General features: G+C 44.2%; 1 protein-coding gene across 1 annotated transcript in view; it reads left to right on the forward strand.

Annotated features, from left to right (window-relative positions):
• Positions 1-14,374, forward strand: part of LOC126299396 (uncharacterized) — a 1,761,671-nt gene that overhangs the window by 1,180,494 nt on the left and 566,803 nt on the right. The window contains exon 4 of the mRNA XM_049991269.1: positions 9,682-9,876. Coding sequence (XP_049847226.1) covers positions 9,682-9,876 — 195 coding nt within the window. The remainder of the gene's footprint in view (positions 1-9,681; positions 9,877-14,374) is intronic.

Raw genomic sequence — 14,374 nt, forward strand, 5'->3', positions numbered from 1 at the left:
CAATGGCCCGTCAAGACCTGAATAATTATACAGGTTGTTTCAGGAGGAATAGTAATATTGTAGGAGGTGGCAGTATAGACAAATTGCAGAAAAAATGCCATATAACATTTTTCCAATTTTTATTGAGTACATACAGCTGGGTTCAAATGGTTCAAATGGCTCTGAGCAGTATGGGACTTAACATCTATGGTCATCAGTCCCCTAGAACTTAGAACTACTTAAACCTAACTAACCTAAGGACAACACATAACACCCAGCCATCACGAGGCAGAGAAAATCTCTGACCCCGCCGGGAATCGAACCCGGGAACCCGGGCGCTACAGCTGGGTTCAATGCATTTTCGTTTCGTTTGGTGGTCCTTACAGGACCCCGTTGTCTATACTTCCTTGAAAATGAGCTTCCAGCATTATTGGAGGAGGTTCCTTTGGCTACAAGAATGTGTATGTTCCTTCAGCATGATGGGGCTCCTGCACTTTCTATTCGTCAGGTGACACATCATCCAAACCTAACATTTCCCGGAAGATGGATCAGTAGATGTGGGCAGTTTTCTTGTCCACCAACTTCCCCGGACTTTATCCCTTTCTATTTTTGCATGTGTGGATGATTGAAAGGCGACGTTTACAAAGAAAAAGTAAACCCGCGAGCCGATTTGATCGGTCGGGTTATGAATAGTGTAGCCCTCATAAAAGAACGCAAAGACGACCTCAGAAGACCTACACGCTGTGTCCTCAAGAGAAGTCAAAAGGGCATTGATGTTGGTGGGAAATTTTTGAAAATCTACTTTGAACGTCATTTGCCTTTGATTTGAATTTGTTAGGGTTACGTACTAACAGCTATATCTCTATACTGAAAAAAAGTGGACACATTTCTATGGAATTTTCAATGAAATTCGTCTACTCTTTCGGACATGCCCGAGAGAATCCGGGTACGAGTCTGATCAGGCAGAAATTATCATCTGTCGCCGTAGCTGTATTTGAACACGCTATGACAGTCCGGACATCTGTACTTCGATATTTAATTGATTAACAAGGCTGTCTGTTTCGATTCGTAGTATCTGTTCTTTCGTTCGGAAAATGTTTCGCCACTCACTGGTAGTAAGGGACTGGAGCTGCATTAACCTACTCTTTTCACTAGATATACCGGGTGATCAAAAAGTCAGTATAAATGTGAAAACTAAATAAATCACGGAATAATGTAGATAGAGAGGTATAAATTGACACACATGCTTGGATTGACATGGGGTTTTATTAGAAACAAAAAAAAATAGAAACATTCAAAAAATGTCCGACAGATAGCGCTTCATCTGATCAGAATAGCAATAATTAGCATAACAAAGTAAGACAAAGCAAAGATGATGTTCTTTACAGGAAATGCTCAATATGTCCACCATCATTCCTCAACAATAGCTGTAGTCGAGGAATAATGTTGTGAACAGCACTGTGAAGAATGTCCGGAGTTATGGTGAGGCATTGACGTCGGATGTTGTCTTTCAGCATCCCTAGAGATGTCGGTCGTTCGCGATATATTTGCGACTTCAGGTAACCCCAAAGCCACTAATCGCACGTTCTGGGGACCTGGGAGGCCAAGCATGACGAAAGTGGCGGCTGACCACACAATCATCACCAAATGACGCGCGCCATCAGTGTCTCGTGTGTGCCGTCGTGTTTAGTGTTCAGTGTTCACCGTCACACTCCATCGTTCACCTGTGCCATCGCCATCTTCATTGTTGGTGCATCGTTACAACAGTTTGTAGTGTGGATTATCGTCGATAGTGAAAGGCTCCGTGTTTATGTGTCTACTGTTTCATTACCCACCGTTATGTCACATTTGTGTATTCTTTCTGTTGTTTATTTATCTACTCCATGGCTGAAGAGCGGCGTAACATGCTGCTGACAGCCTGCCTGTTTGCACAGGTTTGAAAATAACAATAAAGAAAAAAAATGGGACTTAACATCTGTGGTCATCAGTCCCCTAGAACTTAGAACTACTTAAACCTAACAAACCTAAGGACATCACACACATCCATGCCCGAGGCAGGATTCGAACCTGCGACCGCGCGATATGGTTACTTTATGCGTTAATTACAGTGTCTCTCATCGTTTACTTTGTGGGAACTACAGCAATGAGTGAATGCTTACGTGGATGTTCTATTGCAACTGTAGCCAAAGATTCACATCGCTGGGAAACTTTATTTCAAGTCAGATGGTTTCGCTCCCCCTCTACTGTCATTGAATACTGTCACAACAGAATTAAGTGTAGGAATCCTACGAAACCCTTGACTTCATGCTGCGGTGCTGTGCAGATGAAAAAAGTAAGTTTTTCGCAATTATCAGATGACAGATAGAGTTTGTCAGATTCCACTAATTATGACTGCATTCACAGGCGCTTTCTGCCTCTTATTGCAACTATTTTTTCAATGTTAGAGCTAGAAGAATAGAATCATCATATTTTCGCTATATGGAATACTCTAATTCACTATTGTCTCCACGTTTCGGGCAACGGCAGAATATCCTTCATATAAGTTGACAATAAGAATCCAGGTCATGCCTGTCTTCTGGCGGCTGTGCCAATCACAGTGATCCCAATAATAATATTGTATAGCAAAGATATGTTGCTAAATCAACCACTGCAGAAGCTCCAAAATTGTGAATCGCGTCTGGTGAATACGCTTCCAAGGATACGGTCCGATGAAGACAGTAAAACACAAATAACTGTCGCAGATATTAATTTATGACATTTCGTTTGCACTCTGTGCATCGATGTATTAAAAGTTATTACAGTCTAGCCCCTAAATCTAATTACAGAAATGCACTGATCCCGGCGGAGGTTCGAGTCCTCCCTCGGGTATGGGTGTGTGTGTTTGTCCTCAGGTTAATTTAGGTTAAGTAGTGTGTAGGCTTAGGGACTGATGACCTTAGCAGTCAAGTCCCATAATATCTCACACACATTTCAACAGAAATGGTAATAAGACTCATTGACATATAATGAGGATATTCCGGTCGTTGCCCCCCACAACTTTGAGACGAAGCTATAGTCACTTCCGAGGCCACCCACAGAGCACATCAGCTGGTATCCTTCTGGGTAGTATAACTGAAACCTGTGCAACAACGCAGAATATGTTTGGCAAATGTGCGATTGACGAGTTACTTTCTTGATGGCACGTAACTATCCTGCTAATTTCACTTGATATTATCGTGTCACTTCAACTGAATAATGTGACTGATTTTCTCTTGGGATGTCATTTAAGGATACCATTTAATGCTTTTGAGTCCACGAAAATCGTTCCACACCGGAATTACAACTGCTCTCGTCTCTTATGTTGTCATCTATCTGTCACAGCACCTACGGAGCAAATAAGTAACACACAGACGCCGCTCCTCTTCGCTAGCTCTGGGGTGCTTGCCTACCCAGTACAAGCTGCTCTCGTTCGCCTTCCGTGACTCGCTGAATGTCATGCTACTAATTATTTTGTAGCAGAGCTACAAGAAGGCAGATAGAAATTCAGTAAGGGAGCCGTAAGATAACGCCCGAGCAAAATTCGTCTTGCTGTCGTACTTTGAGTACCCCTTAGCGTCAGAGCGAAAACCTTGTGGTACTGCAGAATTCATAATGCCACATTTGTTTTCTGCCGACATATTTTTTGTTCTTGTGAATATATAACTTTTTCTATGAAGTGCCACATTTTTCATAACACTTGAGCATCATACAGGACATGAAGTAAATACAGACATTTCCAAGTCGAAGTTCCGTAACATCCTACTAATTCGTCTTAAAATGGGCACAAACATCTTACCGACACTTAACGCTTTATTAAGATAGACTCCCATTGTGATGTTTCTGCAGTAAATTGAATGTAATTCGTACTAGTACAGTGAATATTTTAATTGCATTTTCCATTAGTTTATTGAACATAACAGTAATCATCAAAGCAAATTTACCAGCTGTAATATATTCTTTCACAATATATAAAACAATATGACAATGCTAAAGTACACTACTGGCCATTAAAATTGCTACACCACGAAGATGACGTGCTACAGACGCGGAATTTAACCGACAGGAAGAAGATACTTTGATATACCAATGATTAGCTTTCAGAGCATTCACACAAGGTTGGCGCCCGTGGTGACACCTACAACATGCTGACATGAGGAAAGCATCCAACCGATTTCTCATACACAAACAGCAGTTGACCGACGTTGCCTGGTGAAAGTTGCTGTAATGCCTCGTGTAAGGAGGAGAAATGCGTCCCATCACGTTTCCGACTTTGATACAGGTCGGATTGTAGCCTATCGTGATTGCGATGTATCGTATCACGACATTGCTGCTCGCGTTGGCCGAGATCCAATGATTGTTAGCAGAATATTGAATCGGTGGGTTCAGGAAGGTAATATGGAACGCCATGCTCGATTCCAACGGCCTCGTATCACTAGCAGTCGAGATGACAGGCATCTTATCCGCATGGCTGTAACGGATCGTGCAGCCACGTCTCGATCCCTGAGTCAACATATGGGGACGTTTGCAAGACGACAACCATCTGCACGAACAGTTCGACGACGTTTGCAGCAGCATGGACTATCAGCTCGGAGACCATGGCTACGGTTACCCTTGACGCTGCATCACAGAAAGGAGCGCCTGCGATGGTGTACTCAACGACGAACCTGGATGCACGAATGGCAAAACGTCAATTTTTTCAGATGAATCCAGGATCTGTTAACAACATCATGATGGTCGCATCCGTGTTTGGCGACATCGTGGTGGACGCACATTGGAAGCGTGTATTCGTCATCGCCATACTGGTGTATCACCGGGCGTGATGGTATGGGGTGCCATAGGTTACACGTCTCGGTCACCTCTTGTCCACATTGACGGCACTTTGAACAGTGGACGTTACATTTCAGTTGTGTTACGACCCGTGGGTCTACCCTTCATTCGATCCCTGCGAAACCCTACATTTCAGCAGGATAATGCACGACCGCATGTTGCAGGTCGTGTACGGGTCTTTCTGGATACAGAAAATGTTCGACTGCCGCCCTGGCCAACAATTCTCCAGATCTCACGGCAATTGAAAACTTGCCGGCCGCGGTGTTCACGCGGTTCTAGGCACTCAGTCCGGAACCGCGCGACAGCTACGGTCGCAGGTTCGAATCCTGCCTCGGGCATGGATGTGTGTGATGTCCTTAGGTTAGTTAGGTTTAAGTAGTTCTAAGTTCTAGGGGACTGATGACCACAGATCTTAAGTCCCATAGTGCTCAGAGCCATTTGAACCATTTTTTTTAAATTGAAAACACATCAGTTTATACCAGTCAAACATAAAGGCACTAATTGCTTTGTCGGATTGTACACTGTCTGTCCTAAAAGTTTCGAGACTCGTTTTATTCTTCGTGTGTCGCCGACTTCAGCGCAGTAACTACGGTTTCAGTTTGAACTTACAACTGTAAACAAAAAAGTACATTCAGTCAGACAGTGTTAAGTAAAGGACTAGGGGCCACCGTGAGGCAACGTCGTTGCGATACAAATCAAAATGGAGCAACTTCTCCAAACTAAGTGTTCAAGACATTCTCCAGAATGTTTTAAAGTAAAGTTTGTGCAAAGTTTGTTCCATAGACTTTGACTCTTGAACAAAAGCAACAACGCGTGAACGCCTGCTGCCACTTGAGTGCGATGTTAAACGCAAACAATCCTTTCGTGGCAAAAATCATGAAGGGTGACGCGTCCTGGTGTTATCAGTACGAACCTACCTCACGAATTCTAATTGCAGACATTTGGACGAAGTATAAACAGTTTAGTGACATAACCAACAATGAAGCCAGTGTGATGCACAGGTTGAAAAACATTCCAAAGAAGGATTTTTGTGACAGACTTTTATGGTAGCATAAACGTTCTGTGCGTTGTACTGAAGTGAGAGGAGACCATGCAGAACATGTGGAAGCATTAAAACCACCATCTTAACCTTCCCCTGTTTTTTTTCTTTTTTTTTACGAACCCAGTCTCGAACCTTTTTGGGTTCCAGGCATATCTTTCAAAACTGTTCGGAGAATAGCCAATTTTCACAAGATAAAGATACGCTCTTCATGAGTTTAAAATTCAGACTCGTACATGTGTGAAGTGAATGCTGGTCCATTCATGGGTAGGACATTGTACATGGTGGTTAACATACTGATAACGTTTCTGTGACAATTGTAAAGTGACATGAGATTGATCTCCGATGTAGAGTACTCAGTTTCACATTTATGGTGGCAGCAAACGAGAGAGCACTGTAGTCGTACTCCTTCGAGAGCTCAGAAGCGTGTCGTACCTTTAGTCCATTATCGTTTGGGCGTGGTTACAATTTCTGTGGTTTTAAATGGAAGCCACTGTCTAATATGGACGTGTACCACCTGGCTACACCTCTCTGATTTTAGACAGGCCTTAATCTGCCTGTGGTCATCCACTACACTTTGCCCGGTTTTATAATACCTCGATTCCATTTGACAAATATGGCTGCCTAAGTTTTTTCGCAGCACCAGTTACTGTAACATTCTGAAACAAGTAGGAGCCGCAGTACGCTTGTAACTGGATAGGAGTCCATTCCCATTGCTTTGCATACCACACTCGTGGTAAAAACTTTCTGAGCATAAGGTCACCAGACATCTTCAGTCGCATGGAACACGTACTTCTATATGAAATAACTGCAAATAACTACACCTACCCCATTGGAATTACACATTTGTCACTGGGAAGCGCTATACGTTGAGTCCAACAAGTACCAGGTTGGTACGTGACCCTATGGCGGTGACTTTCATAGCACTGGAGTGGTGTGTATGTGCCTGACGTCTGTGAAGAAGTAGCGTCATTACATGGGTCGACGTAAGTGTCTAACAAAATGAGAGAAATGTGCTATCGTGTTTGCACATGTCCAAGAGCACACCATGAAAGACGTTGCCAGATTTTGTATGTGAGTTCTGTTCTTTCGGACATGTCCGACTTACTGGTAATGAATAAGATGGACGCCAATATTGGACAATGTGTGGCTCAGACCAGACATCTGGCTCACTACTATCATAAAGGTCGCGACACACACACACACACACACACACACACACACACACACACACACACACACACACACAACACAGACACACACATCTGCTTTATCACTCTGCAGTAGCTTCACTGCGTAACATACATCAATTGCCAGTGAACTTACAGTCAGCTTTAGAAGACACTGACTAGTCATTGGAGCAGGTTGTAATAAATAGAATAGTTTAATTATATATTTGACCAAGAAGATTTTAACTGAAGTGACTGATTTATTCATTCAGTAACTCTTTGAAATAGGCCGGCCGCGGTGGTCTCGCAGTTAAGGCGCTCAGTCCGGAACCGCGTGACTGCTACGGTCGCAGGTTCGAATCCTGCCTCGGGCATGGATGTGTGTGATGTCCTTAGGTTAGTTAGGTTTAAGTAGTTCTAAGTTCTAGGGACTGATGACCACAGATGTTAAGTCCCATAGTGCTCAGAGCCATTTGAACCATCTTTGAAATAATTAAAGGTGGCGGTCCTACACAAACTATTCAAATAATAATTAATGAAATAAATCACACAGTGAAGCTTAAAATAGTGAATTAATGTGAAAATATCAGATTCCCGAATATTAACTTTAAAAAATGGTTCCAAATGCTCTGAGCACTATGAGACTTAACTTGTGAGGTCATCAGTCCCCTAGAACTTAGAACCACTTAAACCTAACTAACCTAAGGACATCACACACATCCACGCCCGAGGCAGGATTCGAACCTACGACCGTAGCGGTCGGGCGGTTCCAGACTGTAGCGCCTAGAACAGATCGGTCACCCCGGCCGGCGAGTACTAACTGTTCGGAATGCTCATCTCGGCGATTCGTCACAAATACTGAGTTTTGACTAATCCCCACATCACACAAATTTTGTCAGGTTCCCGAATATTGTTAAAGTATCTATTTCGATGGCATGTCTCCCAAGTTAAACCATCACTTGAATACTATTCTTACGACCACCCGAACGTAACAGCCTCTTCGCTTGTGTAACATGAGCTCCCCTTTCGCACCGTCCATTGGCTACCATTAACCTCTGAAAAACCCTCCCTCACTCGCAACCGCAGCGCTGCTGAGCCCCAGTAATCTGCACGATCGTATATAGGTCCGCGCCTGTGGGCTACAGTTTGGGTCCCTTCTCAGTTAAAGTCTTTCTTAATAAAACGGAATGCTCAATAGAATGGAATGCTTAATAAACTGGAATACTTAATAAAATGTACCACTACGGTTGGCCCTATACTATTACAATAAAGGTATTTACATTACATAAAAGTTCAGTTTCTTGTGGTTCAGACGTTAACAGATAACATATATTACAGTCAATAATTTCATATAAATAATTAATAATTTACTTCTGCACAGCACAGTATAAAAGAAATAACTAACTAGAATGTATGAATGATTGATGATGAAAGTTTCATTCTGGATTCACTCATAGTGTTCATGTGGAGGATATGATAATTTGCCCCTGGTATGCACTAAATCTATGTTATAACTTATTGTTAGATTGATTATGGCTGTGTAGCACTCTACAAGTCTACGGTCTGATACAATGTCTAATGAGGTCCAGCGTAGTGCTTAACCCATGATTAAACTTCACATAATCCTCAACAGATTTGCTTCTGTTCTAAAGTTAATTTCTGTTTTATTAGATATATAATATTCATTAGTTTTTTAATAGAAGCATATGCCTGCTTAGTGATGTTGGTGTACTTGGATAAGTTCTACGATGAGCGGCTGAGTTACAATTGAATCTTTAATATTTTGATATTCTTACACTTTTAAAAGTAACTAAAGTCTCAGTTTTTAGCGCTGGCGAAGCATCCGGATCGCCGCTGTTCCCTTAACTAGCGTGAAATTGCACGCCTTGTACCTGCGCTGGCCTGTCCTTGGTATCAAATCGCTAACCGCCGCTGGGTTGGGATTTCCCCTGTGGCGCTCAGGCTGGTGGCCGGATCTTCGCCGCCGTGGCTGGAAGATACTTTCGTGCTCTGGCTGCGTCTCCTCCAGAGTATGTATTATGTTAGAATGGGTTGGGTCCACTCATTCAGGTTACCATAATTATGAAACAGGATGCTCATTTCAACTTGCTCAGTGAACAGGTGATGCCCTTTCAACCACTTATTCATGACAAGCATGCTGTGGACACTGCTGCCTTCCAAGATGACAACAGCCGTGCTCACAGAGGAGCACTCATACGTTTCTATGGCGAGCACTCATACACCCTACTGCACCTCAGCTCGCCAACTAAACCTGCCGATCTTAATCCTATAAGAAATCAATGCAGTCTCTAGATCAGCGGGCTAAACGTACCATTCAGTATCCCTTTCGTTTGGTATACCAACGGGATCTCATCTCCATTAACTGGCTTCAGCTTCAAGTGACATATCAGCAGATACTTTTGGGTTCTCTTCCTCGCCAAATTGAAGGCATTTTCAAGGCTAGATTCGGTGTTGTACGATATTAGAGCGATGCTTCCAGAAATGACAAAATTTTTGTCCATTGTTCTTATATACTGCATTTCTAAATTTTTCAGTTTTATAACTTTTTCTGTATTTCTTGTTTGTCCAATTTGTGGAAAATTGTGTACTTTATCCAGGAATGAAATATTTGGTGTTGTGTGTTTACAGTGGAGAACCTGGCGGAGGGACAGCACACGACTTCGTCCATAGTAAAGCAGGGGCAGGTATCGAGCCTGGCAGTGGATGGCGACAGGACAACATGCACCATTCTGGATCGCGCCACCACACAGCGCTACTGGCAGGTCGATCTGCCGCCAGGTGTGCGCATCGGCCACGTCGCCATCACCATCTCCCCCCTTGACGGTAAGTCACCATCTATGTTCAGTTAAACCTAATATCAACATCCACCAAACACGGCGGTACCTCAGTGTTTCTGTTCAGTTAACTGACCTTACCACCTCCCTCATAGACGGTAGGTCAGCGTGTCTGTGCCGTCAAACCTGGTCTTACCGTCTCCAGCAAGCACTGCACGTAAATGACATTTTAAGTCTAACCTCATCTCACCACCCACCCACTCATTTACGCTAAGGCAGGCTATAGCCCTGGCTCACTGACGCAACCGTTCGCCAGCCACTGTTAGTAATGCGAAGCACGTATCTTCCACTCATTCAGTGACTCACCATTTCCCATTAGTCGAATTGGGTCACATGGAATCTGTTCTTTGCGTGTGCATGGAGAAAATACAGAACCAACGGTCGCACAAAAATCTTATTCCCCATCTAGATTACATATAATTCTAATGTTGCACCTGGATTGGGATTCATCGAAAAATCTCCAGATCTTTAACGCTAAGGAAGATGAAATTGCTAACCATAATAAGATTATAACGTAAGGTTAATACGACGGCGTACTGAGTAGTAGTGTGTGCAAAATGTTTTACTCTGCTCGCAATATCGGTTGAAATATTACGTTTCATGTGTATTACTTGGTCGATTTGCTCGGTTCGCTGACGCAAGTTGCAACCCTGTGACGCTAGAGGGCAGCGAATTGTAGAGTGTAACATGGTGGCGTGTAACGTAACTATGTCGGTGCATAAGGAACAGCCTGCTGTAATCGAGTTTCTATCAGCACAACAGGTTCCTCAATTGAAATCTATAGATCACTGAATTGTGTTGTTCGTCCTGGTAATGAAGGAAATGGTGGTGGTAACCTCAACTTATGTAACAAAGCTCGCAGTGGAGGAAAGCGTACGACAACCGACACGACTCATCGGAATCAGTTTGATGAACTCATCAGAGTAAGTCGTCGGGTAACACAGGAAAGTGAAGCATATTACAAGAGCGTGTACAGGTTATCGTTGCACAAACTTTGTGCACAATGGGTCCGTGGAATGTTCATTCCTGACACGAAACAGAGGAAATTCGATGCTTGTCAAAACTTTTTTTGCGTTTTGAGCGTGAGGCTGATGTGTCCTCAACAACATTGTGACAGATGGTGGAAGATGGGTTCAGCATTTTGACCGTGAAAACAAGAGATCATTACTGGAATTCAGCCGCTAAGGTAATCGACGCCAAAATTTCGAGACGATGTCATCAGCAGACAGAGTCATGCTCACAGCGTTCTGGGATGTTTAAGGTGTGGTAGATTTAGAATTCATGCCTAAAGACACTACCATAAACTCTGCAAGGCACTGTGAGACCCTCAGAAAACTGAAAGCACAAACTCAAGGAGTATGAAGAAACCCTCTCTTTCAACAAGGCAGTACCAGACCACACAAAAGCGCTGCGGCATCTGCGACAGTCAAACACCTTGGTTTCACTGTCATCGATCATCCTCCATACTGTCCCGACTTGGCCCCATCCGGTTTCCATCTTTTGCCAAAACGTAAAGAACAGCTTCGAGGACTTCGCTTTGATTGTGATGAAGCGGCGCAAGCAAAGCTGAGCTAGTGAATCTGTCAGCAGAGTCAAACATTCCAGAGTGACGGTATCTTAAACAGGGCCCGTGTTGGGAGAAATATTTTCCTCGCCAGGGCGACTATGCGCAGAAATAAATATGTAGACATGAAAAATAAAGAAGTAGAATGTTAATGAAGTTTGTGTTATTTAAAACCTTAAAGAGTTTACAACGTAAAAAATTCGGAACGCACTACTTTTCAGCAAGCCCTCGTAACACTACTGTTGCACAATTTCCAAACAAACTGTACCAGAAGTAATTAAGTAGCTACACTACTGGCCATTAAAATTGCTACACCACGAAGATGACGTGGTACAGACGCGAAATTTAACCAACAGGAAGAAGATGCTGCGATATAAAAATGATTAGCTTTTCAGATCATTCACACAAGATTGGCACCGGTGGCGACACCTATAACGTGCTGACAGGAGGAAAGTTTCCAACCGATTTCTCATACACAAACAGCAGTTGACCGGCGTTGCCTGGTGAAACGTTGTTATGATGCCTCGAGTAAGGAGGATAAATGCGTCCCATCACGTTTCCGACTTTGACAAAGGTCGGATTGTAGCCAATCGCGACGTCGTTTTATCGTATCGCGACATTGCTGCTCACGTTGGTCGAGATCCAATGACTGTTAGCAGAATATGGAATCGGAGGGTTCAGGAAGGTAATACGGAACGCCGTGCTGCATCCCAACGACCTCGTATCACTAGCAGTCGAGATGAAAGGCATCTTATCCGCATGACTGTAACGGATCGTGCAGCCACGTCTCGATCCCTGAATCAACAGATGGGGACGTTTGCAAGACGACAACCATCTGCACGAACAGTTCGACGACGTTTGCAGCAGCATGGACTATCAGCTCGGAGACCATGGCTGCGGTTACCCTTGACGCTGCATCACAGACAGGAGCGCCTGCGATGGTGCGCTAAACGACGAACCTGGATGCACGAATGCCAAAACGTCATTTTTTCGGATGAATCCAGGTTGTGTTTACAGCATCATGATGGTCGCATCAGTGTTTGGCGACATTGCTGTGAACGCACATTGGAAGCGTGTAATTGTCATCGCCATACTGGCGTATCACCCGGTGTGATGGTATGGGGCGCCATTGGTTACATATCTCGGTCACCTCTCGTTCGCATTTACGGCACTTTGAAGAGTGGACGTTACATTTCAGTTGTGTTACGACCCGTGGCTCTACCCTTCATTCGATCCCTGCGAAACCCTACATTTCAGCAGGATAATGCACGACCGCATGTTGCAGGTCCTGTACGGGCCTTTCTGGATACAGAGAATGTTCGACTGCTGCCCTGGGCAGCACATTCTCCTGATCCCTCACCATCAGAAAACGTCTGGTCAATGGTGGCCAAGCAACTGGCTCGTTTACAATACGCCCTTCACTACTCTTGGTGAATTGTTGTACCGTGTTGAAGCTGAATGGGCAGCTGTACCTGTACACGCCATCCAAGCTCTGTTTGAATCAATGAACTGGCGTAGCAAGGCTGTTTTTATGGCCAGAGTTGGTTGTTCTGGGTACTGATTTCTCAGGATCTATGCACCCAAATTGCGTGAAAATGTAATCACATATCAGTTCTAGTATAATATATTTGTCGAATGAATGCCCGTTTATCATCTGCCTTTCTTCTTGGTGTAGCAATTTTAATGGCCAGTAAGTGTAAAAGACTAGTCCGTCAGTTTCTATAAGCAATTTGCGTGCTACCCTCTAGATAAAGACATTGGTGAGATGCTATTCACGAATTTTGCAGAAGGAAGCCAGTAGGGAGGAGTGTGCTCTCTGTGGGGATCTCTGCCCATGGCGGCGATTCAAAGTCATGGGGCGGACGCCCTGCATTCCTCAAGGCGTTTAACCCTTTGTGGTGTGAACTACAGTATGCAACATTGCAATTTCCTGCTATAATATTTGATTTGTTTCCTATTACGAAGGTTATGACGACAGTGTTTAACATTCGTGCTACACACTAAGAAGCATTTGACCACTCTTGAGAAATTATTATATCAGACGTGGTGTGATATCCAACAGCTCCGCACATCACGACTGAAAGATCTGGATTGAATGTATGCTTTCCTGCGTAAACAACTGGTGAAGAGTTCTCGGGCTTCCAGCCGGGTGGTGGAGTATTCAAACTGCGACGTTTCGACTTATCATCTTCTGGCGAAGTGCGAGACTTTGCGGATGCTTGTCCCCTTATACCTGCGGCGTGCCCCCCACCACCTGGCCGCGGGAGGCTGGATCCAGTGGAGCCGGCGGGCGGGGTGGAGGGGGAAGCGGGAGCGCCGTTCGTGTCTCCGTCAGAGCATTCCGCTCGCGTCTCACGAGCTGGACGGTTCTTCGTGCGTTCACGGCGCATTGCGGATAATGCTGGATTCCATGCCGCGCTAAGTTGAAACCTTCGTCCCTGTTCACAAGATTCTCGTGACAAACAGAAGCAAGACCTGTCGCTGAACATTTCAGTTTGATTGGTTGACTGATTTGGGGAAGGGGGCCAAATAGCGAGGTCATCGGTTCCAGAATATTTCAAAATAACACTGACTGGTACATTTGACTCTGTCTCTGTTGGCTGTGGTACGACGGCAGTGACAAACGACGCATTATTCATCGAGATCTCAGCCTAGCTTCCAGTAATAAGTTCCCCACTGTTCGTGGTTACACTCTGCCTGTAACTTCATACCGGATTTCGGTTGTTGTCATCTGTCTATTACTCAGAACCAGTCAAAAATTCTTACTATCTACTCGTGTTGTTGTTCTACTGGAGAAACGTATGGAGTTCAAGCTGGACGTGCACTTCCTCCGGGCGCGCTGCGTTGCGGCCTTCACCTGTTAATTTCCGGCAACTTTCCACGTCCAATAGCGATAACACACTTCTCTAATAGTGTACCTGCA

Source organism: Schistocerca gregaria, chromosome X (assembly GCF_023897955.1).
Source record: "Schistocerca gregaria isolate iqSchGreg1 chromosome X, iqSchGreg1.2, whole genome shotgun sequence".
Classification (NCBI taxonomy): Eukaryota; Metazoa; Arthropoda; class Insecta; order Orthoptera; family Acrididae; genus Schistocerca; species Schistocerca gregaria.